The sequence below is a fragment of the Halichoeres trimaculatus genome, unplaced genomic scaffold (genome assembly GCF_033239565.1).
Source record: "Halichoeres trimaculatus isolate MK-OKI-2021-1 unplaced genomic scaffold, fHalTri1.1 fHalTri1_scaffold_18, whole genome shotgun sequence".
Taxonomy (NCBI): domain Eukaryota; kingdom Metazoa; phylum Chordata; class Actinopteri; order Labriformes; family Labridae; genus Halichoeres; species Halichoeres trimaculatus.
Window position 1 is genome coordinate 13240502 of NW_027437196.1, and position 24869 is coordinate 13265370.

Below are 24869 nucleotides of genomic sequence, written 5' to 3' on the forward strand. Positions count from 1 at the left end.
ACCTGCTGACTGTACCATTCAGGGCTCTTTACATGGAAATGCTGCCAATATGGCAGAGCTGCAGAGAGAAGAGGCACAGGAGAAAAAAACGATCAACTCCCAGAAACACTGGACTCTTGAAATGGAAATTATATCTATATGGAATCCAATAAAGGCTTATAACCATCACAGGTGGTACTCCAGACACATCTCGGCTTTCATTTCATACAAAACTAAAATTACTACATGAGACTTAATCCCTGTAATGAGCATGCAAACAGGACGGCCTCAGATATAAGTGCTGCATTACATTCAGAGCTGAAGGATAGAGAGCTGGACTGACATTTGCTGGATAACAAACAAGACCCCGTATGGATGACAGAGATAACTACTGAATACAAATTAAAGTGGTTCCTTTAAAGCTTTTCTGTTTGATTTGACTGTGGATTAAACCCCTCACATCTGTCAGGTTGTTGTGGTACATACATTCAAACCCGTTGTAGGGAGTTATGTATAAGGGATGTAGCATATAGATGTAAGCTATGGCTATGTTTAGACCAGTGGTTTTCTAAGTGGGGGCCGTGGCCACGCTGAGGGCTGCTAAAGGGCACCAAGGGGGCTCCAGAAAAATGGAGGGGAAAGGAAAAATAGGCTCTCATTATTTTTATTTTATTTTATTTTTCTTAAACCATTTGTCCTAAATATACAACATGTAGAGAGCCATGAGTGTCGGATTCTCAAATTTCCAATTGTACCCAACTGCACCTCCTGCATGATGATGATGCTGCTGGGTGCCGCCCTGTTGGCTATGGCTGCCTTTTGCAGTAGCTCTCTCTCCTTTTTCCGTTTCTTGTAATTTTTTCGTCTCTTTTTCGTAAACTTTGTATTTGGAGTGGATCATTACTTTGTATGGCTCATTTGTTGTTCATGGACACCAAACTTTTTGTGGCTTCAGTGATAATTTTACTACTTTTTCTCCTGTGTTTGTCTGGAGATCCTACATGTAACCATGGCAGCATTTTTTACATGTGAACTCACTGTTACCAGCCTGTAGCATGTCAATGCTAACTGGTGTAAGGCCTGATGTTTCCCCACAAGGTGAAGACAACGTGCTGGTTCTCAGGTGTGAGCTAAGAAGTGACGACACAGACCTGTCCTTCCATCCATCGTTATTGGGAACATAAGATCTATCGCCAATAAGATGGACGAGCTAGCCGTGCTAACCCAGCAACAGAGGAAATACCAGAGGGCAGAGTAGCATCATGCTATTCACAGACATGGCTAATGGAGCTAACATCAGACACCAACACCTCATTGGAGGAGCTTCACCTGCTGTGAGCAGACAGGTGGAGGCTGGCTGAACTGGAGAATGATGGACAAGCTGTCATCATCTATTTTCTTATGGACCTTTTTGCACTTTCTTTACACTTTCTTACTTTTGTTGTCTTGACTGCTGCTGTGACTACAATTTTGTTGTATCAATGACGATGAAGTTCTGTTCTATTCTATTCCATAATACGATGTCATGATCTGCCCCTGTTATTAAGTTAGCTAAATAACTAAACTGAACTTTGAAACTCTTCTCCTGTCTTATTACTGGTTCCATGTAAGAAATGAGTATCCCGCCTTCTCCCTTTTGCAACAACCTGCTTGTGTAAGACTGGCTTCTGTTTGTTAATTTCCTATTCCAAACAGTTGTATTCATTATTTAAAAGTGAATAAAAGTTAGAAAATACATTCTCAAGGTTGACGTTTCTTTACATATTTTGAAACATATGTTGGTATCCAAAGGGGTCCCTGGCCAGGGGCAAAAGGCTGTTTGGAGGTCATGGCATAGAAAAGTTTGGGAACCCCCTGGTTTAGACCATAGAGGTTAAAGAAAACACAAGTGTAAAGAAATATGTTCCTTACTGTAAAACAAAGTCTGATAAATTTAACATTTTCATGCCAGAGTAACTTATTTTACAAAATACTTAATACATATAACCCTAAATATGCCTGTTTAAAGACATAACAGACGAGAGAAAAACAAGACAGTCTTCTCTTGAAACATCACCACACATCCCTGCTCCCCATTAACAGCAAAAAAATCAACAAACCATTTCCAAAAGCTGGTTTCTGATTAAATATACAGCTTTAGTTACTATATTAATGATAAAGATGTGACAAAAATAACAGTACAGACTGGAAGAAACAAACTTGCTTTATCAAAAGTATTTTCCAAGATTTTCCAAGATTTTCTAGCACATTTTTTAATCACAGCTCCCCCTTGTGGCTTGTTGCAGCATAGGTCTGTAAGCATGCATTATCCTTTTTAATAGATGGAGCACGTAGATTGTATAATAAATGGACGTTATCTGATGTCACCTGATACTGTGGCCCAAATCCCATATTACTGCAATTACACTTAGTATTGTGAGTGCATAAGTGCATTCACACTGACAGTATGAAAAACAAACATGGTGCACTGATTTCTCAGCTAGTATGCTTAAACCGGTCAGAAAGTTGAGCATGGAACAGTGAACACTTCTCACACTCAATGGTTGCCATATTGGCTATGTAGAGGAAGGGGTGGAAACTAATCAAACAATGGCTGATGGGTGCAATCAGTGAAAATCAGAAAAATCGCCCGTTAAATGTGATTGTGGTGTCTGGTAAGCGCAAAGCTGCAGTGTTTGATTTGGGAACAACACTACCCTGTATGATTTTGTGTGCTGTTCCAATATGTACAGAGTGTACACAGTGCGTTTTATGTATGTGTGCTTACAGAAAAATGGGATTTGGTACACAGCAAGAGTTTTGAAGCAAATCCTTGCCAGGAGCCATACTGGAAATAAGGCAGGCTTAGACCTCCCAAATTAGCAGCTATGGGGCACTGGCCTGTCAATTAGCTGAGCTGTGCCTCTGATTGGGCAAATCCAAGATCTTAATGTTTTCAATACTGCTGAGTTAGAGAAAATTCACCCCCCTACTGTGTGAGCTGTTAGAGAAATCAGCTATTCTAACTGAAATCATTTTTGTACCAGGCTGTAAACATGTTTATTTGAAAACATGAAAAACATATTTGTGAAAATTGCTTCTTTTTTTTTTTTTTTTTTTTTTAGCTCGGTGTGTATGAGGTTTCCAGTACTTTTGGAGCCAGCCTCAAGCAGGGACGCTCAACAAACTGCAGGTTTTAGCACTTCCACAAAAAGCCCAAAAATATCATTTTGAAGGCACTGTGAGTGCTGGAATTGATAGTGATTTTCAGGATAAAAACTTTATTTCCCATGAGCACTATCACTCACTGTCACAAGGATTCGACTCCTGCATCTGTTTAGGAAGCAAATGAATGGAGATTGGATTTTCTGTGGTAAGTGGATTCCTGGAAAGTCCGACTCAATCACGGATACAAGACAATATCATTTAGAAATTTCTAATTTGAGCACTGATTATCTCATTTCAAATGATGGATTATGAAGAGGCAAATATTTAAAAAAAAAAGGCTATTTCAACTCCACTTAAACACAGAACTCACAGGGCCTTTTAAAAAAAGGGGTTGACTGACAGCACTGCAGAAAATAAAAGGCTCCTGTAGTTTTCTTCACTTTAACATCAGAGTAAAGAAGGAGCAGAGAGTACAAGAGTCATTTAGCCTTCCCTTTTTTTTAAGTTTCTGCTTCAGACCTATTTAAGGATTGGCTCAGCTGTTGTTCACCAACAGATCTTGTATTTTTGATAATAAGTTGAGGAGGTTTCGTTTGGCGTGTTTCTGTTGCCAAGACTCAACGATCCAGGCTGCTCCTGCACACGCTTTGGGTCCACCACACAGATTGTAACAAAAATGGACGTCATCTTGCTCAGCTCGAGGCAAGGTTGCCACAAAAACTGCTCCCCCTGGTGACTGGTTGCTGTAAAGGTTAAAAAATCTGGCTCTCCAGTCATTCTAGATGGGCTGTGGTCAAACTATAAAAAAAGTAAATACACCTCATAGAAATGTTTCTCACATCTGATTGTTGTGGTTATTTGAAGACATTATTTGGCTGCCTTGTATTCAAATCCTGTTTTTTCTGTAAAGTTCTATTTTTGTTAGTTATAAGAGGTTAAAAAAAAAATTTCTGTCACGTTCACTGATGATTGACAGCTCCTCTTCTTGTCTAGTTTTTTTCGGCATTGTGAAATACATCAGGAGGGAGAGGAAAAATAAATATATTTTTCTGTCATCCAGCTCAGGTTTTCTCAGTGTCCCTCATGGCCGCTGCACGATGGCAGCGCCTCTGGCAGGGGTATTTTGGCTTCAAAACCGTGCAATGGTAAAAAGGCAGGGCCACACTGTCCACTCTTCACACAGTCTATGGTCCACCTGTACGTCATGTCAACAAAATTAAAGAAGATGGCAGCAGGATCTCCATATTATAATCCAGTCAATGTTAAAACCTTGAGTTGTCAACAATAATCTTTAAACTCCCATTTCCCTGCCATTATTTTTCTGTTTGACACCCTCAACAGCAATCAGCCGTCAATTGGTGTGGCGTTTAAATGACCCTCCTCCTGCTCCTTTGTTACACACTTATTGATATTCAAAGTCACAGTGCTATTTTCTATCGTTACTGCAATCGCTTATGATCCACTTTATCTTACAGTTGAAGGTCACAAGCTTAATAAATATATGTCAGAATGAATAATTGGCTCAAGGGCTGGGTAATTCATTTGTTGGGACCTATAGCACTCAACAGCTGTTTGAACTGATTTGAACTGAATCTAAAAAGAGAAATAAGCACAATGAAATGAGTGTTTTTTGTTTTTTTTCTGAATACAAGTGAAAGTTTGAGTTAAAAAAAATATCAACAGCAGCTCTTGAGGCCCTACTTAATTTGGATTTAAGAGGTTAATCTTACTGCAGTTGTATTAAATGCTGAAACAGTTCCAGCTTGAGGGGAAAATGGGAAAAATATTCACTGGAATTTCCCAGATGTATTTGAAATCCGTTTTTGATATGTATTTATGCAGCATCTATCTCCTGGAGACTGCAAAACCAGTCTTTATTCTGCTCATTGTGCTTTAGGTAACCCATATGTACCACCACAGTCCTCATCGCTGATCATTAAACCTGTCACACTCTCCTCTTCTTCCCATCCCGTCCTCTACAGACATCCACACGGCCTGACAGTCAATTATGTCTCTTCACCTTCAAAAGGCCTGCATGGGCGGCAGTGGAGAAGCATATCTCCATTTGATCTTTATCCCTTCACTGCAGCTGGAATAGTGGAGCTGTCAGCGTGAACCTTTAGGTAACCTCCTGAAGCCCATGAGAGACAACAACCAGCACATCTGTGTGTTTAATACAAACACAATCTCACAACCTCATCTCACACAGTTAGACCACTGACAGGTGTGTGAGAAGCTTTTATATCAAGGTGTTCAACAGAGATATTAAAATATCAACAGGGTACATGAGGAAAATGGATGAATAAGGTAAAAAATGGCAAAACACCTTGAAGAAAATTATCCACACATGACATTTTGATGTTGGACAAGAGATGATTCATCTCCCAACCCCGTTGATAACTGGACAGTGGACACCCAGGTTAGCTCTCCCTTCAGTCAACGAGGCTATGCTAATGATTCTAGGGGATGTTCGTCAGATGCTGACCTGCAATCAGATCACAGCAGGGGGGATGAAGTCTGAGTCGATAGCACATCATCCATCACTTTTCTCTCCTTATGCAGATTTCTCTCGACATCTTATCCCGCTCCTTTCTCGCTCCGAAACCTGATTTCTCACCATTACTCCAGATCAATACCCAAGCCCTCCTGATATGGAACTGGGACACAAACAGCAGAGACAACCATCTCACTATTGTCTTTATCTGCCCTGCTCTTTTTTATTTAGAGGCACGACGTCTGCGACAAATGGAGTGACTCAGTCTCAAGGTCTTTGCAGTATCACAATTTGTCCTGAACCAACCAGGAAGAGCAAGATAGAGCTTTGATTGCCTCTCAGCAAGTGTAGGGATCTTTGGAGGAACAGCAAGATCAATCATTTCTCCTATCTTTCCAAATTATCCGTCTAAATCCTCTCTCTCACTAAGTACCCGCCTCTTGAGGAGGTCCAGCTTATCGGCAGCCAGGGCATCTCTGAGGGCGCCAAAGAAGCCGTGATAGTGGGCTGTGTTGTGGATCATGAGCAGGACTCCAGCCAGCAGCTCATTGGTCACCAGCAGGTGATGCAGGTACGCCCTCTGGTGGTTCTTGCAGCAGTAGCAGCCACACCCCTCCACCAGGGGTCTGAAGTCGTCATGGTACCTGAAGGAGAGTTCAAAAGAAAGTTCAAACAAATTTCACACACAGGTAGCTTCAATGTAAATCATCTGTTTAAGGAAAACATGAAAGGAAATATTCCTGCTGACTATAAAAGCGCCAGGGTTTGATTACAGATGCGACAAACCTCTTGTCTTTGAGATCGATCTCAAAGGATGTCATCTGTGTTTGATCATCAAGGGGCAGATTTCCATTCTGTGGCTGCTCTCCTGACAGGTCTCTCTCTTTGTCCTTCTCCAGCACTGCAAAATCATATATACATCTAATTAATCCCAGCATACCATAAACTATTCACTCCTAATTTAATCCTACAGCAGAAAATATGTCACACACACACACACAACCCCAGAGCGTGATCAACCCTGAGGCAGAAACAAAACCCCAAGCTGACCCCTTTTAACATGACTGTGTCCTATATTCTTTATGCTACTGTAACATGATCGCTAACTAGTTACATTCTGACATTCAGCATGTGCCTCACTTATATAAAGTACCAACATGGTAAATCAGTGATGGAGAAAAGTAACTAGAGCTGATGAAGACTATGGTTCCATAAATCATCTAAATATCTGGCTGCAGACACAGGGGGATGTAGGGAATATGACGGTGCATGCCAGGCAGAGGAGAAAAATAAAAAGACCTCAGTGTTGCATATAATTAGAGATGGATTAAAAAGACACAATGAAGCAACAAGGATTAAGAGCAAAGTGAAAGTTGAAGCAGAGGGCAACAAAGTGTAGGAACAAAGCATAGCAAGTAAGTTTAACATGCATGTGTGTACAAAGCTGAAAGAGAAGCTGATAAGAAATAGAATAAAAAGAGACAAAGGGAGGAGTAACGTGTGCAGGAGGACAGCCGAGGCTTTTGAAAGACGGAGAGGAGTTCAGTTCAAAAACAGAGATACTGAAGACATGAAACAGTTTAAAGTCTAAGAGACTTAACCAAACAGGTTCAAAAACTGAATTTCTGCCTTTTAGATAATCTGTTTTCCTTCAGACTTCCACAGAAGGAAACAGATAAGTACAGCCTTCCAGAAACTGCCCTGAAAACATAAACAAAATGTTTTTTTCATGCCTCTTGTTGGAAATGAGGCTGCATCAGAGATCTCTGTAAAAGCATATTCTTGACCTATTGTTAATAAATTTGTGTCCAACTGAGAACCAGGACACCTCCTGATCCTTCCCCATCAACGAACTACGCGGAAAGAGGTGAGAGGAGAATGGATTCAGATTTATATTTTGAAGGTATTTTGGTCAGATAGATAGCATCACATTTCAAATAAAAAGTAATTCAAGTATTTTGGGAATTCAGAACAAAGACATCATTTTGAGTGACAAACTAAATCTGTGAGGTACCCCTCATGGTTTGCAAGGCAACAGTGTGGGAAAAATGGCTGAACCTACAGTGAAGAGTACCCTGTCAGGATAGCAGTGTGGGAAAATGACTGAGCGCACAGTTAAAAGGTACCCTGCAAGGCAGTGTGGGAAAAGTAGCTGAGTTTACAGTTGCTCTGTACCCTATTGCTTCAAATAGATATTGAAGTGTGGGAAAACAGTAGAATTGACACCTAGATGTATGTCGTAGTCATACACATCACCTCATTTCCAACATTCTTCATCCCAAATAAACAAATAAATGACTTAAAGCTCCCTTACAGAAAATCTGTCTGGTTATAAAACAGACTTGAAATCTATACTGTTGACTCTTTATGATCTACTAGAGCAAAAAGTTTTCACACCAATAAAAACTGACTTTTTCTGTGCTTCTGTGTTGTTTCTATTTTCTGTCTCAAACACCACAGGGGGTAGGTACCAGTCAAGGTAAGTGCCTTCTGCTTTTTATTCTCCCTGTAAATTGAATATTTTACAGGAAACATGGAAAATAAAATTGAGAAAATGTCACCTCGTTACCTTATCGCTACAGGGATAGATTTGACTTCTCTGTTTAGATAGCTCAGGCTAGAAGCTAGCTCATGACTACTTCTTAAGATTTGCCTTTTCCTATGTTTTTAATACAGTTAAGATTTATTTTCATATTTTCAACCCACAAGAAAAAAATTGGAATATTTGCTCCAGTTTGGTACATGTTACTTATTAGCCTTAACTAGCCAAATTGTTATCCAATTTTTTTTTTTTTTTACAAAGAATTGCTGCTCAACTAAACACAGTTATTTGGCATAATATACATGTAAGGCAGGTGCTGGTCTGAATCTGCATGGACCAAATATGTGGTCACTCTGTTCCGGCAGCAAAATATGTGGAAAGAAGTTCATTCACAGGAGAAGAGAAGTATGGGACAAACAAAAAGTTGTCAAAGGAAAAGGAATGACAGGGGTATCAGTGTTAACAGGGTGAATTGACATGAGGTTTTAATGTCAAAAAGGGCCTAAACCAGGAAGTGTAGGAGCTGCTCACATCCCCCCAAAGGGCCTTCCAGTTGGCTGAAGGGTTTTTTTTAAATTTCTCCTCAGGTTTGCCACCGCCACTGCCCTCACCTCCACTGAACTCCATTATGCTTCCTGTGGAGAATCGATTAGTGCTGCCTGACACTAGATGCTGCCGGGCACCGAACTTTGCTCAGTCTGTCCAACAACTTTAACGCAACTTTTTAATGAAGCACACACTTCTCAGTGGGCTGAGTCCCACAGCTCTTGTCATTACACTTCTTTGGTCCTCTCACTTGGGATGACAAGGAGAACAACCAGCCTGAACCTAATTGTGAACTAGAGCTGCTGTGAGGCCTTCCATTGATTCCATTTGTGCCGCTGAAATTCTTTCAAACCAATTATTTCATCTGACCTAGGGCTAAAAAACACCAGCAACTCAACGCAGACAAAAAACACAAAATATTAATGCAAAATAGTTGAATCCTCCGAGATCCACATGACTTCAGGATTCCTTATCGGAGAACAGACTAAAACGCAGCCTCTGCCTTATTACTCAACAAATATGATGGACTGTTCATCTGCTGAACACACCCTGCAGAGTTTAACCATGCAAGTCTGGCTCAACATGCTGTAATTAGATTCCACAGTGGGATGAATTTGCCTTTCCATCTATAGGAGCACCAGAAACATCTGTATCCATTTCCAACTCTACATAACAGACCTCTCCTATAGAAAGGAAAACGAGCCTGCTGGGTTGATTATTGAGCTTTAATCATCAGCTCTGTGCTTTTATTGGCAACGCAGCGCCAGCTTTTACATCAAAGTGATTCTGATTGTTTTCATGTCTGTTATGTAGAAAAACCGTGTTATGTGCTATTACAGGGTGACAAATTGTATTTCCCACCACATTTAATTGCCCCTTAATTTCATCCAAATGCATTTCGCAAGAGAGACCCCCTACCCAAACTTCTAAATTACATCGTGACATGTCACTTTGCTCAAGGCTTTTATATAACCACAGCTCTTAAAAAAGCAAGTTCATCTTTCTGAAGTAATTTACATCGTCACATGTAATCTACAGAGTTCATTCTTTGGCTTTAGGCAAGGTCTTTTACATGACGGATCATTTGATTTGACAAGAGCTGCAATACTGTCGAATGCCAATCCCAAAGTCCAGGAAGTTAAATGTACCTCCTCATTGGTTTTTTTCCCATAGGTTGAAAAATTAAACCTCTTGGTTCTTTACTTTGAACTATGTGTCAGCCTTTGCATAAATATATGGATGTAGTGTCCTTGACACCACCAATTTGTTTCTGATGCATAGTTTTGAAGCCTATCGTCAAAACAGGGGCCATATTGGAAATGCTGAACTGAAACTGGCTTGGATCTAGTTTGGAAGAGGTAAAGATGCCTTTGATTCATTTGCAAACTGTGTGTCTGCCATAGCCTATATAATTAATAATTAATTAAGCTTCTCAAAGCTCCAATGTTCCATCCTTCCTTCCTCTACTTTTGGCGTTCACTTGCGTCGTTCACTTGCGTCTTAGTCTCTCCCACCAGAGATGAATGGGAGAGACTGAGAGATTCGTTTTTTGCACAATGGGACATCCTCTCCTTATGAGCGCCACATGAAGCGACGTGTTTCAGTGATGACAGCATCAGCTGATCACCTCTGGATCATCTGTCAGTCAGCTCTAACAGCTGTTTATGTGTCTGCAAATGTGCACTGTAATAACTCTGATAAAACATAAACAGTAACAGAGCTTTGTCTGTTCCTTTAACCTGTTAAAAAACACGTTACCATGAAGAAAGCCTGCCCTCTGTTTATTCTGTGTGCTGTCACTTTACCAGTAAAATGCGTAATTGTTAGATTATTTATGAATTATTTAGCCTCATCTGATCGTAAACTCTGAAACTTGTTAATGTAACCTAGTTTAGTGTGTTTCAGGAAGATATTATTTATTAGAGCAGAAACTTCTTACTGCTGAACTCAGAGAAGACTGAAGTCATTGTTCTTGGACCTAAACATCTCAGAGAAGCTTTCTTGAACAACATCGCCGCCTCTGACGACATCAGCTTGGCTTCCAGCACCACTGTCAGGAACCTGGGAGTTCTTTTGGATCAGGACCTGTCCTTTAACTCTCACATCCAACAGGTCTCAAGGACGGCATTTTTTCATCTTCGCAATATCAAGAGAATTAGACACATCTTGTCTCGGAGCGACGCTGAGAAACTGGTCCATGCTTTCGTTTCTTCTAGGCTGGACCACTGTAACTCTCTTTTATCCGGCTGTCCTAATAAGTCTATTAGGACTCTTCAGCTGGTTCAGAATGCTGCCGCTCGGGTACTGACTTGGACTGGGAGGAGAGAGCACATCTCTCCAGTGTTAGCGTCTCTACACTGGTTACCTATAAAATCTAGGATAGAGTTTAAAATTCTTCTTTTGACTTACAAAGCGCTTAATGGCATCGGGCCATCGTATCTTAAAGACTTAATTGTTCCGTATAATCCGTCTAGGTCTTTGCGTTCTCAACATGCTGGTCTGCTCGTTGTACCTAGGGTCTCTAAAAGTAGTATGGGAGGTCGAGCCTTTAGTTATCAGGCTCCTCTTCTTTGGAATAACTTACCGGTTGAGGTCCGGGGAGCAGACACGGTCTCAACCTTTAAGAGTAGACTTAAAACTTTCCTTTTTGATAAAGCTTACAGTTAGAGCTGGATCAGATCTGAACCAGCTCTTAGTTATGCTGCTATAGGTTTAGACTGCTGGGGGGAACTGACACACAGGGCTCCTGTTTCCCTCTTTTTCTGTCAGTCTAACTTCTAGTCTTACTGTCCTGTTATAGTTACTGACCATACACCTCTCTGGGAGGGTCTGAGTTTGTCTTGTAGGTTCCTGGGGATCGGTGAAGAAGACGGCCTGCTGCTGTGCTCCTGTCCGACACCAGCTACTACAGCTTTGGATTTGGCCTGCTGGTTTCACCTTAACTGTCGCCACAGCGCCAAACTTCAGACTGGGTCTGTTTCTCTCTCTCTCCCTTTCTGTGTGTGTGTGTGTGTGTGTGTGTGTGTGTGTGTGTGTGTGTGTATGTGTGTCTGTGTGTGTGTCTGTGTGCGTGTGTGTATCCCTACCCCCCCCCCTCCTTTCCCCCCCCCCCCCCCCCCCCCTCTCTCCCACTCTCTCTCCTCTATCTGTCTCTCTCTAACCCCAACACAGTCGAGACAGATGTCTGTCTAACATGAGTCTGGTTCTGTCCGAGGTTTCTGCCCGTTAAAGGGAAGTTTTTCCTTGCCATTGTAACTTGCTAAATGCTGCAAAGTCCTGTACTCATGGTGGATTAAGATAAGATAAGACTCCTTATCTTGTCTTGATGTTGGGTTTCTGCTAATAAAATTTTATTAACATTTACGGGTCTAGACCTGTAAATGTTTTTGTAAAGTGTCTTGAAATAACATTTGTTATGATTTGGCGCTATATAAATAAAGATTGATTGATTGATTGAGATTTCAGTTTTCAGTATTAATCCTCCATTATATTGATTTCATGATGGCTGTGTTCAGTGTTTTGTGCTTTAAACTCACAACAAACACTTTATTACTAGCTTTATGACTAGGGCTGCACGATTATCGCAATCGCAATCGCAATGTCAGCACATGCAATTACGTAATCGCAAAAGAGGTTATCGCAATCGCAATCACAATGTCAGCACATGCAATTCCAATTTTTCTCCATGATAACCAAGCAAGTCTGTAGACTCATCATGACACAACTTTTTTTATTAAATCGCAAGCACAATCGCAATCGCAATATTGTCCACCTAATCCCAAATCGCACCTTTTACCCAAATCGTGCAGCACTATTTATGACCAGTTTCTGAACGATCCTCAGTGCTTGTTTTCAGCTTGTTTTTTCTCTCATTAAACTCTGTTGTGTTTGTGAAGTTTCATAGCTTCTCCAATCAGTCTCCTCCATCCTCTCTCCTCCAAGCACAATTATCGCTTTGGGACAGTCTTCAAAATGGCGACTAATAAAGTACTCCAGGTGCCGCAGAGGTGATAGGAAAGAGGAGGCACGAAATTAACGTATAGTCTCCCTGACGTTACTTTCTGTTTCTGAAACAGACTTTTGAAGCAAATCGGCTAATAGGCCATATTGGAGGTGATGGGGGCTTCAAGTGCAGCTATAGGGCGCCCATCAGTCACATGAGCTTAGCTGTGCCTCTCATTGGGTGAGCCCAAGATCTTAATATCCTCTAAACTGCCGAGTTAGAAAAAAGTCACCTCCCGTACAGTGTGTGCGGATAGTGATATCAATGATTCAGACAGGCGACGTTTTTTGAATCAGGCTGTTAATACATTAATTTCTGCTTTGAAAACAGCTTTTTTGCTTTGTGTGTATGTGACTTCTGGTACTTCCGGCGCCAGCCTCAAGTGGACACTCAAGAAACAGCAGATTTTATCACTTCCACATTGTCCCATATTCTTAGACCAGAGGTTGCTGCTTGGTGTCTGCCTGTCAGTCAAGTCAGCTATGGCCTCAAATGGGCAAAACTCTTAAGTTGAATAACTCTGAAATAAAAAAGTTGTGAAATAATTCACTCCCTGTTCACTGTCTGCTAATAAAAAAATGAGCCACTCGGCAGCCAATCTGAAGTGGACTCTTGAAGAACTGCATTTTTGTATCCTCTGTATTTGATTTTCCCCATGGGCTCTGTAAGTCCTCAAAAATCAATAAGATGTGAACACACGAGGCAGTGTTCACATAAATTGTAGAAGCAGCACAGTAGCAGAGGGGCTGTATATGCAACATAAAAACCTGTAAAACTAAACAGAAAAAAAGACACTGTGACATCTGAGCACAAAGGAAAATGATGGAAAACTAAAGAAAGACTAAAGCTGACAGCATGTTTTGTCCACAGGTCATAAGTTGCATCCTGACCAGTGCTCAAATGCTGTGGATTCACCCGTGAATATTATTCACTGACCGAGTGCTAACCCTTCTCCCTCTGCCTGTACAGGAGTCACCTCTTCACCCTCTTCCTTCTCCCTCCTCTCCAAATCAATGGAAGTTAATTTCCTGCTGCTTTTGATGAGGAAACCTGACAGCCTGAGAGTAATCAGGTCCTCCTCTGTGGATCAACAGCCAAAATGTGATGTGTGGTGTTTCAGTGAGAGTCTAAAAAAAATCAAGTATTTCATCAAACCAATATATTTATTTCCTGGTATATTGGAGAGATAATGAAGCGTACTTATTGGCGTAATGATGTGACTCTTGTGGTCCTTGCCACAAGATGGTTCTTAAAAGGTTAGACCACCTCTGAACCAATGAGCCTTCTTGAAGTATCCCTAAGTGAAAGGTCTTGTATGTGCCCAATCGAGTAAATGACGCAGTTGTGTATGCGAATGTAAGGTTGAAGAGAAAGTGCATTTCCTGCCCCTGGAGTAATGAGTTTGCTTTTTTTTTTAGAAAAGGAATGAGTAGAGGGAAAAACCAACAGTATAAAGAAAAGGATGAGGGTTAACAAACTTCTCTTCTGACTCATCATACTTCGTTGAACAATAACATTACAGATACAATGAGCTAAGCTGGAGCTTCGTCCTTGGGCACCACATTCTTAAACTAAAATATCAATGTGTGATCTTCAGCTAGACTTTATTTTGTACTTTAGTTCAGCTACCTGAGATAGTAATTCATTCACTCTCTAATAGATCAGACTGATAAAAAAAAGTTGTAAGCAACCCGTTCCTCATCACTGTTATTCACCACACCTTTAGGGGGCGCTCTACCTGCGCGCTCAGGATCAGGGGAGATGTCGAAGCTGAAGACAAGAGCACATCCTCGCTCGGACACCTCGAAGGGGAAGAAACTCTCAAAAAGGTCCACGCCGGCCTCCACACACCCCAGGACCTCATCAGGCCGTCCAACGCCTTGCAGGAGTCTGAGTCACGTGAAAAGTTATCGGCAGAAAGATAAAGTATGAGTTAACATGAGTACAACACACAAGGTCACAATAAGTTACAAAAGAGAAAGCAGAATTGTTCCAGGATTTTTTTGTTATTTCTATTCACTTATAATAAGACACAACACCTTCAGACTGTAAAATCCTCCAGCAGGGAAGTCGTCTGAGACCAGCAAGTTCAGAAAAGCAAACTGAGGCCATGTTTATACGCGAACGTTTCATCTAAAAACGCTGAAACGCAGCGTTTTACACGGAAAGGCCGAGGGACTGAAAACGCTGTAGTAAGCATGCCAGGCCTGTAGGTGGTGCTATAACTGTCTTGTCCAGAAGCTGCTTTTGGGAGATCTCCACCGAAGTAGAGTTGAGCCGATCATCTGGTGTATTGGGGAATACTAAGTGCAGAAGTGGAGCAACAGATGTAGGTTTTGTATGAATTCAGTCCGCAGATTCAGCTGATTCAGCAGCACAAGCACAACACGGTAGTTCGCGATGATCGTAACAACGGTACTGTTGTCCTGTTGTATGCGCTCGTGAGGAGCGGAGTGTGACGTCAGCGTGTTCACCGAAAACGCCGGCTTACCGTTTACATGGCAACGGTGTCAGCAGCGTTTTAGAAAAATCCTGTTTCCAAAAGATTGCGTTTTAGGTCAGCTGAAACACCAATTTCGTGTGAATGCGAGGCTGAAACGCAACAAAACATTTGCGTTTCACCCTAAAACCATTGTCCTGTAAACGGCCCCTCAGTGACGCTTTCGGGGAGATTTAGGAAACACACCACAGCTCCTAACAGGAAGCTTCCTCTCACTCACAGTCTGTACCAGGTCTGCTCCAGCACCAGAGGAGAGCTCATGTGAAACCTCCTTCAGTGAGAGGCTTTGAAAGGAGTCAGGCTGAGAGAAACTAGGCACAGGCAGACCTGAAGGAAGTTTGCCCGTGTACCCTTGGAGAAGGGGACTTTTTTATGTCTAAGTTTTCATTAAATCATAATGCTCATTGTGTTACTTCAGTCTTTTAATCTGATATCACCCAGAGCTGCAATTAGCAGTTTTTTTAAGTTTTACTGTCAAGTGTTCATAAAAGTTAAAGATATGCTTTTTCATTTAGCCACGTCTCAATGAGCACAATGCAATGAGAAAATTAGGATGATGATCAAGCATACTAATCACCAGAAAAAGCAGCCAATTAATTTCTGTAGATTCATTAGTTCACTAATCCTTTCAGCGCTGCTAATGCTCAAAGAGAAATGGATAGAAAAATGCTAAAAATGAGAAAATCGTCCTCCATTTCTCACTGCTTTGACTTTGATTATCAAAGAGAGATAAATGTTAGAAACTTATACAAAAAAAGCTTTAGGTTTTATAGGCATTGAGTGACAACCCCCTGTCTTAAGATATGAAGCAAAAGTGTTAAAAACTGAAGTTAAAGTTGAACTTTCTTGACTCTAACCTGAAAAAAAAAAGAAAATAAGACAAGAAGGCCCAGACTATTTGGCAGAAAAGGTCCAATTATCATCGACTTTGTTATTATCCTGAGAAGAAGTCGAGGTAACAACTCCTGACAGAGTGTGTGTCTGTATGAGAGAGCGTGTGTGTGTGTGTGTGTGTGTGTGTGTTTTTGGGGTTGTTGGAGTGTTCACTTGTAATCAATCAGGCAGTATAATTTACTGATTGGCCAGGGTCTGCTAACTAGACCCAATCAGTAACTGACAGCTCTTTCTCACACGCTGAGACCAGTGAGTCAGTTAAAACAGCACTGATAAACAACTTCAACACTGAACAAACTGAGAAATTGAGAGTTTATTCATCATGTACTGGTTACGTACATGTTTCAGTCTGTGTTCAGTGACTTTCTACTGTTTAAAAAAAAAACATGTATGTGCGATCGTATGAAGATCAGAAACACATGGGAGATTGAGGAGGTCAGTTTATGTGACCAATTACGGTAAATTTTCCCTAAAACAGAAGTTTTGTTATTTTCTCTGACATGAAATGTAAGTATAATTAAACGTTTGAAGAAACACCCTTCACCAGCTGGCATCTTGAATTTTTCTGCCATGTGATTACTGCGTGTGAAATAATCAACAGCCAAATAAATTCTGACAGTAATCCTCAGCGGCAGCCTCAATTGTCCATGAAATCTGGTTAAAAACGTCACTCTGAAGACATTTATTGATTTGAAAATCATTACTTTTATCCCAGCAGGCAGGTTTCTTTGGTTTCTCTATGGATCAGTTGTAAAAAAAAGAAAAACAAAGCAGCTTCAGGCTGATGTTGGACTGCTGGGTAAACACAAAGCCTGCATGTGTTACACGGCCCTCACTGAAGTCAAGAAAATGAATAACACAGCAGCTCTGGGGTTTGTTTGAACACCATCTCACTACACCTCCTCTGGGTTGACTGCTTTAGATTTCATGTAATCTGGGACTGTCTTACAGCCGGTCATCCCTGGTTCTATCTGTAATCAATGGCCGCATTTCTCACACGTTCCCGAGCAGGTCTGACCTGGGTTTGTCCTCAGGCAGCTCTTTGGTCACGGCAGAGATGAGCTGGGTCCTTAGGTTCTGGTCGACTGCGCCTGTTTGAAGACCATCCAGGCAGAATCCTGCCACAGGCCTCTTGGCGGTCTCCCTGGCGGAGCGGAGCCTCTCATCCAGAATATCTCCTCCCTCCACCACACCAAACACCTCCACTCCTTTCAACTCCTGCAACGATAGAGATGGCTTGGTGGATAAACGTCTGAGAGAAAGATGCACTGAATGGAAGAAAAAGAAAAACTTGACTGAAAATCGACCATACAAGGCTCTTTTTTTCATACATACTTTTTCATTCATACATGAAAGGAGATTAACCAGTTCCTGCTTTCATAACTTTATATGAACCACACAGGTAGGAGAAAAAGCTGAATCAAAGCAGCTCATTAGCTATGCAAATGCCAAAATGTCTAATTTGGCTTTTTGCTAGAAATCTGTCAGGACTCAACGTTTCTGGTTAGCAGCCAAAGTAATAAACCCACAGAAGAGTCTGCAATTATAGCGTTTAGTTATGTGAAAAGCTTGATAAACAAATGCAGAAATTCTGACACATATGCTGAGAGCCCCCAGGATGAGAACAGAAGCTTGAAAATGTATTAACTCCACTGAAGCGTCACTGATTTAAAGTGTCGTATGTCCAACTCATGACAATCCTCCTGCACCTCTTCGTATGTGATCAGCGTTGCTCTCTCTATCGTGAAATAAAGTATCAGCCCAGTGCTTTTAAAAGACACAAACACAGCTGATTTCATTAGTCATGCATGAAGCAAATGCCTGAAAACACCTGGTGTTAATGTATGTACCTGCTGATAATGTATTCCTCTTCATCTTGCTGTGTCTCCAGCCGTGGCACAACCTCACAAACAACTGCACTGCCACTCATCAATCCTTGTCACAGCGTGCTTGTGCAATGCATAACTGATCCACAAACACAAGCAGAGAGTGGTTTTTAGGATGCAGGTTGTGTGTACCTGTGATTTCTGGTGCACCAGGAGACACTCGTCCAAGTGGGCAAGAGTTCGATCCACAGACTTTCGGACCCTTTTGCGGGAGGTGTTGTTTTGCCACGTCTCTCCGTCTGCCATGCTCTGGTACCAGTCCGGCTTCACGGTCTTCTGGAGAGCCATGAACTTTTCCACTGTTAGCTCGATGCGCCCGCCACTGCCCCACACAGACACTGTCTGTTGGAGGGAATTTTTCATATAAGGAACACTTGAAAAAAGAAACAACGCATCTGTTTTTTTTTTTAACCCTTTAAAATCTTCCAATGTGCAAGTCCATCAAGACATATTTACAGTACAGGCCAAAAGTTTGGACACACCTCATTCAATGCGTTTTCTTTCTTTTTATGACTATTTACATTGTAGATTCTCACTGAAGGCATCAAAACTAAGAATGAACACACGTGGAGTAATGTACTAAACAAAACAAGGTGAAATAACTGAAAACATAATATTTTATATAGTAGTTTCTTTAAAATAGCCACCCTTTGCTCTGATCACTGCTTTCCACACTCTTTGTATTCTCACGATGAGCTTCAAGAGGTCATCACCGAAAATGATTTTCACATCACAGGTGTGCCTTATCAGGGTTAATTGGTGAAATGTTTTACTTTATCAGAAGCCACGTATACATAGACCCAAATATTCCGCTTGCATTTGGTTTTCAGACATACCTTCAGTCATTCATGTTTAGTATTCTGCATTAGCAGTTGAGCAAAAGCTTGTCAAGACTTAATTCAAATGATTTCAGACATAACTTCAGTCATTCTTGTTCAGAATTCTGCTTTAGCAGTTCAGCGCGAGCATTTTAAGACTTCATTCAGCCATTTTCAGACAAACCTTCAGTCATTCATCTTCAGCATTCTGCATTAGCAGCTGAGTGCAAGCTTTTCAAGACTTTTTCAACCATTTTCAGACATATCTTCAGTCATTCAGGTTTAGCTTTTGTTGCATTAGCAGTTCAGCGCAAGCTGCTTCAGCATTCTGCATTCACAGCGCAATTTCTTCAGAAATTGCTTTTCTAGTTGGTGAAATGTTTTACTTTATCAGAAGCCACGTATACATAGACCCAAATATTCCGCTTGCATTTGGTTTATTTGCTCAAACGGAAAGAATTTAACCTTTGTATACACCTCATTCCGAAAGAAAAGTGCCAATCTGAATGGAAGTTTAATCATTTTTACAGGGGAGGAATATTCCATTTCCCAAAACAATTGAGGTTTCATGTATCCACTGAAATGGAAAGATGTCAGGGTGTGTTCTTTCAGCACATGCTCAGATATGACGTAAGACGCAACTAGAAACGTCCCTCATTTTTAAAAATGGCGGCGAGCAGTCAGCACTGGAGAAAAGTTTGTTTTTAATCTAAACTTCGAAGAAGTGAACATAATTTCAAGACTGGACGGACGAAAAACTCGCAATATGGGGTATTGCAATACCGTGATGAAAAAACTGTCATCCTCCGTCTTTGATAAATCACGTGATGTTTACGTTTTTCTGGGCATGCCCCATTGACTATTCTGTTTGATTATAGCGGCACATGTAGACCAGAGACTGGAATATTCCTTTCCATGTATACTATTGTTTTCGGTAAATTCATTCAGAAAGATTCCATTCTGAAAGACAAAACACTCATGTAACCGTGGCTAGTGAGCTTCAAGAGGCAGTCACCTGAAATGGTTTTCACTTCACAGGTGTACCTTATCAGGGTTAATTAGTGGAATTTTTTGCTTTATCAATGGGGTTGGGACCATCAATTGTGTTGTGCAGAAGTCAGGTTAATGTACAGCCGGCAGTCCTATTGGACAACTGTTAAAATTCATATTATGGCAAGAACCAATCAGCTAACTAAAGAAAAACAAGCGGCCATCATTACTCTGAGAAATGCAGGTCAGTCAGTCCGGAAAATTGCAAAAACTTAAAATGTTTCCTCAAGTAGAGTTGCAAAAACCATCAAGCGCTTCAACGAAACTGGCACACGAGGACCAATCCAGGAAAGAAAGACCAATAGTCACCTCTTCTTCTGAGGATAAGTTCATCTGAGTCACCAGCCTCAGAAGTCGCAAGTTAACAGCAGCTCAGATCAGAGACCAGAATGCCACAGAGAGTTCTAGCAGCAGACTCATCTCTGGAACAACTGTTAAGAGACTGCTCGAACCAGGCCTTCATGGTCAAATAGCTGCTAGGAAACCACTGCTAAGGAGATGCAACAAGCAGAAAAGATTTGTTTGGGCCAAGAAACACAAGGAATGGACATTGGACCAGTGGAAATCTGTGCTTTGGTCTGATGAGTCCAAATTCGAGATCTTTGGTTCCAACCGCCGTGTTTTTGTGACGGATGGATTTCACATGCCTGGTTCCCACTGTGAAGCATGGAGGAGGAGGTGTTATGGTGTGGGGGTGTTTTGCTGGTGACACTGTTGGGGATTTATTCAAAACTGAAGGCACACTGAACCAGCATGGATACCACAGCATCCTGCAGCGACCCGCCATCCCGTCCGGTTTGCATTTAGTAGGATGATCATTCATTTTTCAACAGGACAATAACCCCAAACACACCTCTAGGTTGTGTAAGGGTTCTTTGACCAAGAAGGAGAGTGATAGAGCGCTGAGGCAGATGACCTGGTCTCCACAGTCACCAGACCTGAACCCAATCAAGATGGCTGGGGTGAGCCGGACCACAGAGTGAAGGCAAAGGGGCCAACAAGTGCTAAACACCTCTGGGAACTCCTTCAAGACTGTTGGAAAACAATTTCAAGTGACTACTTTTTATTCATCAAGGGAATACCAAGAGTGTGCAAAGAGTGAAGAAACTACAATATACAACATGTTTTCAGTTATTTCACCATTTTTTGTTAAGCACATAACTCCACATGTGTTCATTCATAGTATTGATGCCTTCAGTACAAAAGTCATGAAAATAAAGAAAACACATTGGATGAGAAGGTGTGTCCAAACTTTTGGCCTGTACTGTACATTTTCACATACCTTAGTGCAATTTTTTGAGTGTTTTTAATTTGCTTTGCACCAGTTTAACCCCTATATCCCAAATTGTATTAATATAAATTGACTTGTGTTTTGAATACTACAATAAAAACTTAAAAGCTTAATAAACCCCCAAAAATGTCTTATATCTTTTTTGTGTTTTTTTGTTGCAGCAACATGTTTGTCTTCCAAAGAATGTGGTACTATACCATGACTGGAAGTGAAGTCTCACCTTGTTTGTGGTGTAACCTGTTGGGAAGGGGGTTGCAGGGTCATGTAGCGAGCAGTACAAGACGGTGTCATGGAGACCTGCCCAGAGCACAAAACAAAAATCAGTACATGTCTCTCAGACAAAGTAAAACCAGATGAAAGGATTGAGTCAACACAAGCTAAGAGTGAAGCAAGGTGACGGACTGCCTGACGTTAATGTGGAGAATCAACGTCTGAGGAAAAGACTGAGGCTTGGTCTTATCACTGAACCCAGCTGCAGCTGATGGTTAAAGGTGTCTGAAACAAAAGGCTTCATAGCAGAAATATGTTTATTATTCCTAATTATTCAACCACCACCACCCTCTCTCCCCTTCTGGGACTACAGCAGCACTGCAGTAATCCTCCTGACAGTTTACAACAAGTGGCTCCACAGTGATTACATTTCTAATTCTCCTATTTTTGCCCGAGGCAGAAGAGAGCTTACTGTTGTACAGCAAAGCCGAACAGGGTCCCTCCTCAGGGGCTTTACAGTATTACTGAGAAAAGCACCACTTTGTTGTCAGGCTCACGGAGCTAATCAGCTCGCCCATATTCAACTTAACACTGTATGTTGAGGAGAAATAAGCTTGAGACTTATTAATTTAGCTTGTGGGAATTAATTCATATATGTGTGGGTCTTCAGAGGAAAGGAAATATGCACACTGTTGTTTCCTCCTTCTCAAATGAGCTTCTGGGCGAAGGGATAAATTACACAAACACCAAAACAGAACAGTCCCTCCTCTCCACAGCACCCTACTACAAAGAGATGATTGATTCTGATATCAGGTAGTACAGATGTAACAGAATCAGCTGCAGTCAAATGCCAGGAACATTAAACAGGAAATAAACAAATATATGGAATCACAATCCTTGACTAGTTCTAGAAACGCTCATAGAACAGTGCTCAAATAAGAAATCAGGTGAGTGGGTTTATCAAATACTGCGGTGAGAGACTTCCTGATAAGAGTATCACCCAAAACTGCTTTTTTTTAACATTATCTCTTAGAACAGAAGAACAGTTAATAATTCTCAGATTACACACAAATAAGTCAACAGTCAGAAGCTACCTTGATGCTCTCGACACATCTCATGCTAAAGGATCCAGAAAGGATCCAGAACACTAACAGAATAAACAATAGAAAGCATGACATGATTTAGTTGTTGCCATGTTTTTCACCATTCTTCAGAGATAAGAAACCAGAGAACAGCAAGTAGATCTATTGCTTTTTACCTTGATGATCAGTTTCTGTGATAAATACAAAATCACATGTAGACACAACTTAGCTGATCTTTTTTAAACTTTTTTTTAATGGAACCATGATTTACAAAATAAACATTATGCTGTACTTTAATCTGCTGTTTTTGCTTTGCTAAAGATGAATTACAACTTCATGAAAGCTTACAATACAACTGAATGCACTGGAATAGCATTAGTTTGAAATGTCTTTTGAGAGCCCGCTCATATGTTACACTTCGTCATCTTTACCTGTCTGGTTTACTTCTGATTAGAGATGTACTGATTAAATGGATGGAAACAACTGAGCTGAATATGACATTTTTTCTTCATTAATCAGCGATGGTCAAAGTCAGCACTCATGAGGCCAATTTAAAAAATAATTACTGCATTACTGCAGTAAGGTGGCCCTGAATGCTCACAGCGCTGCATCTTGAAAAAACACATGCAAAAGGACAAAACACAAGCAAATAAAGAAAACATCTTCATCAATCTGACAACTTGTGCATTTTTCTAATGTGTAGTGTTGTGGTCTCTGCAGCGCTGTATTCTAAATACAGGGCACATGTTAAATTGATGAGGATTTTTTCTAAATTAGCTTGTGTTTTGTCTTTTAGCATGTGTTTTCTTATGTTGCAGCATTGTGAGCTCTCCAGGCCACCGTACTGAAGCCATTACAAACAGCTTAATCAATGTGGCTACTGTTCAGCAATGTTAGCATTAATGTTATCTTTAGTAAAGTAATTAAAGATACTTCGAAAAGATACTGGCAGCTATGATAACCATGTACATAAGACTCTGATGTGCATGGAATGATGACTCCTTTGTATGTGTGTTTGCGTTAGGGATGCTATCAAAAGCAACAAAACTAAACAGCATGACACTGATAATACAAAAAGGCTGGCCTGCTCTCCAGTTGTCATTATAGAATAATGATAAACCAATGTGGGTCAACTAATCCTCGTGAAAACTTTCTGGAAGCTGGATGTTACTAATGGAGGAGAATGTGAACATTAGGCATAAATACCTGCAAACTTGGAGAACCCCTCCTTAAACTCCTCCAACACTTCCTGGTGCTCTGCTCTGGAGAAGAAAGTGTGATGTAGATGGATGTTAGATTGCAGAGATGGTTTTGTGTGTTCGGTCGAGTGTAGTGGGTTCCTCTTACATATTAGAAAGGGTGACCTGTGTGACAGGAGGCAGGTTGCTCAAGGTGTGCAGTGTGTCCTGGGTGAGGTGGGGCACAGTGCCTAAGTGTGTGTACAACAGACAACCTGGGACCTCCATAGAGAGCAGTCCAATCTTGCCAAGCCCCTTCAGGACACCCAGACGACTTCCTCCCTGAATCACACGAGTCAGTTCCAGCTTCATCCTGCTGCCAGCCATAAAAGCTCCCACAGCTGACTTCTTCTTTCTAATGCACACAAACCAAAGAAGGTTAGAAGGAATGATACCTACCAATTGTGGCAGCTCTAGCGAGTGGAGGAACACTAGCTTACACCTGTTTACAGAGATTTTCCAGCCTTGTATGGTTCCACCCAGAGAGTCAATTTCTTTTGCTTTTCCCCTTCAAACCACACACAGGTTCGTTATACACATGAGGCTTGAGACATGCAAAACAACCTACAAGCAAACGAAAGAAAAAATTACCCAAAGAAAACCCACCAAATTTCAAAATAAGAGCCCTTTCAAGTCTAACGAGCTAACTTCTGGCTATTTGAGAACAGTATTAATAGGTCAAACAGCGGGAGGATCGCTGCTTAAATCCTCTTCACCTGCACAACGATTGACCAGCAGTGCGCTGTTTTAGTGAAACACGCGCTGCATAGGGAGATATGGATATATTCCTATGCTGCTACACAATGTTGACAGGTCATGTGAAGTAGCCACATTGCTAACTAGCAAACTCACGTGCTGTGATTTTGGTCGCAATTTCGTCGAGTCGAGACGTTAACCGCTCTAAAAACAACAGACATCAAGCAATAACGATAAATCAAAGCCTGCCCATGTTATAACTGTCCTGGAATACTCATGTATGATGACATTTCATTTGATTAACAGAGGATTTCAGCTTCACTACAGGAAGTACACGTCGCATAAATATGTCGTCATTAGCATCTGCGCGCTTACTGGACAAGAAATAACGCTTCGACAGTCTTCGCCCTTTAGAGTACGTTAGAAACAGAAACTTGTTTCACTGCGTTGTAATAAAAAATGAAACGACCAAATGTATGATTTTCCCGTTAAA

General features: G+C 41.2%; 1 protein-coding gene across 3 annotated transcripts; it reads right to left on the minus strand.

The window, feature by feature from the left end:
• Positions 1-4719: 4719 nt before the first annotated feature.
• On the minus strand, positions 4720-24761 carry qtrt2 (queuine tRNA-ribosyltransferase accessory subunit 2). Of its 3 annotated transcripts, XM_074693701.1 has the most exons (10): positions 24533-24761; positions 24121-24244; positions 23790-24035; positions 23649-23704; positions 21371-21447; positions 18124-18333; positions 17124-17323; positions 14432-14601; positions 6407-6521; positions 4720-6264 (listed from the first exon to the last, which is right to left on the minus strand). In XM_074693701.1, exons 3-10 carry the CDS (start codon positions 24005-24007, stop codon positions 6021-6023), a joined length of 1290 nt encoding a protein of 429 aa, XP_074549802.1. In that variant the 5' UTR covers positions 24008-24035; positions 24121-24244; positions 24533-24761; the 3' UTR covers positions 4720-6020. The 3 variants fall into 3 exon arrangements, with proteins under 3 accessions (XP_074549802.1, XP_074549800.1, XP_074549801.1); XM_074693699.1 differs by lacking the exon at positions 24121-24244; XM_074693700.1 differs by lacking the exon at positions 24121-24244 and having other exon boundaries at positions 14450-14601; positions 24533-24759.
• Positions 24762-24869: the final 108 nt, after the last annotated feature.

Coding starts and splice junctions, on each gene's coding strand:
- qtrt2 (XM_074693699.1), bottom strand. CDS start 24,597: ATGTCTGTTGTTTTTAGAGCGGTTAACGTCTCGACTCGACGAAATTGC. Junction 14,602..17,123: donor CTGCCTGAGGACAAACCCAG/GTCAGACCTGCT, acceptor CACGTGACTCAG/ACTCCTGCAAGGCGTTGGAC. Junction 6,265..6,406: donor ATCGATCTCAAAGACAAGAG/GTTTGTCGCATC, acceptor ACTCTCCTTCAG/GTACCATGACGACTTCAGAC.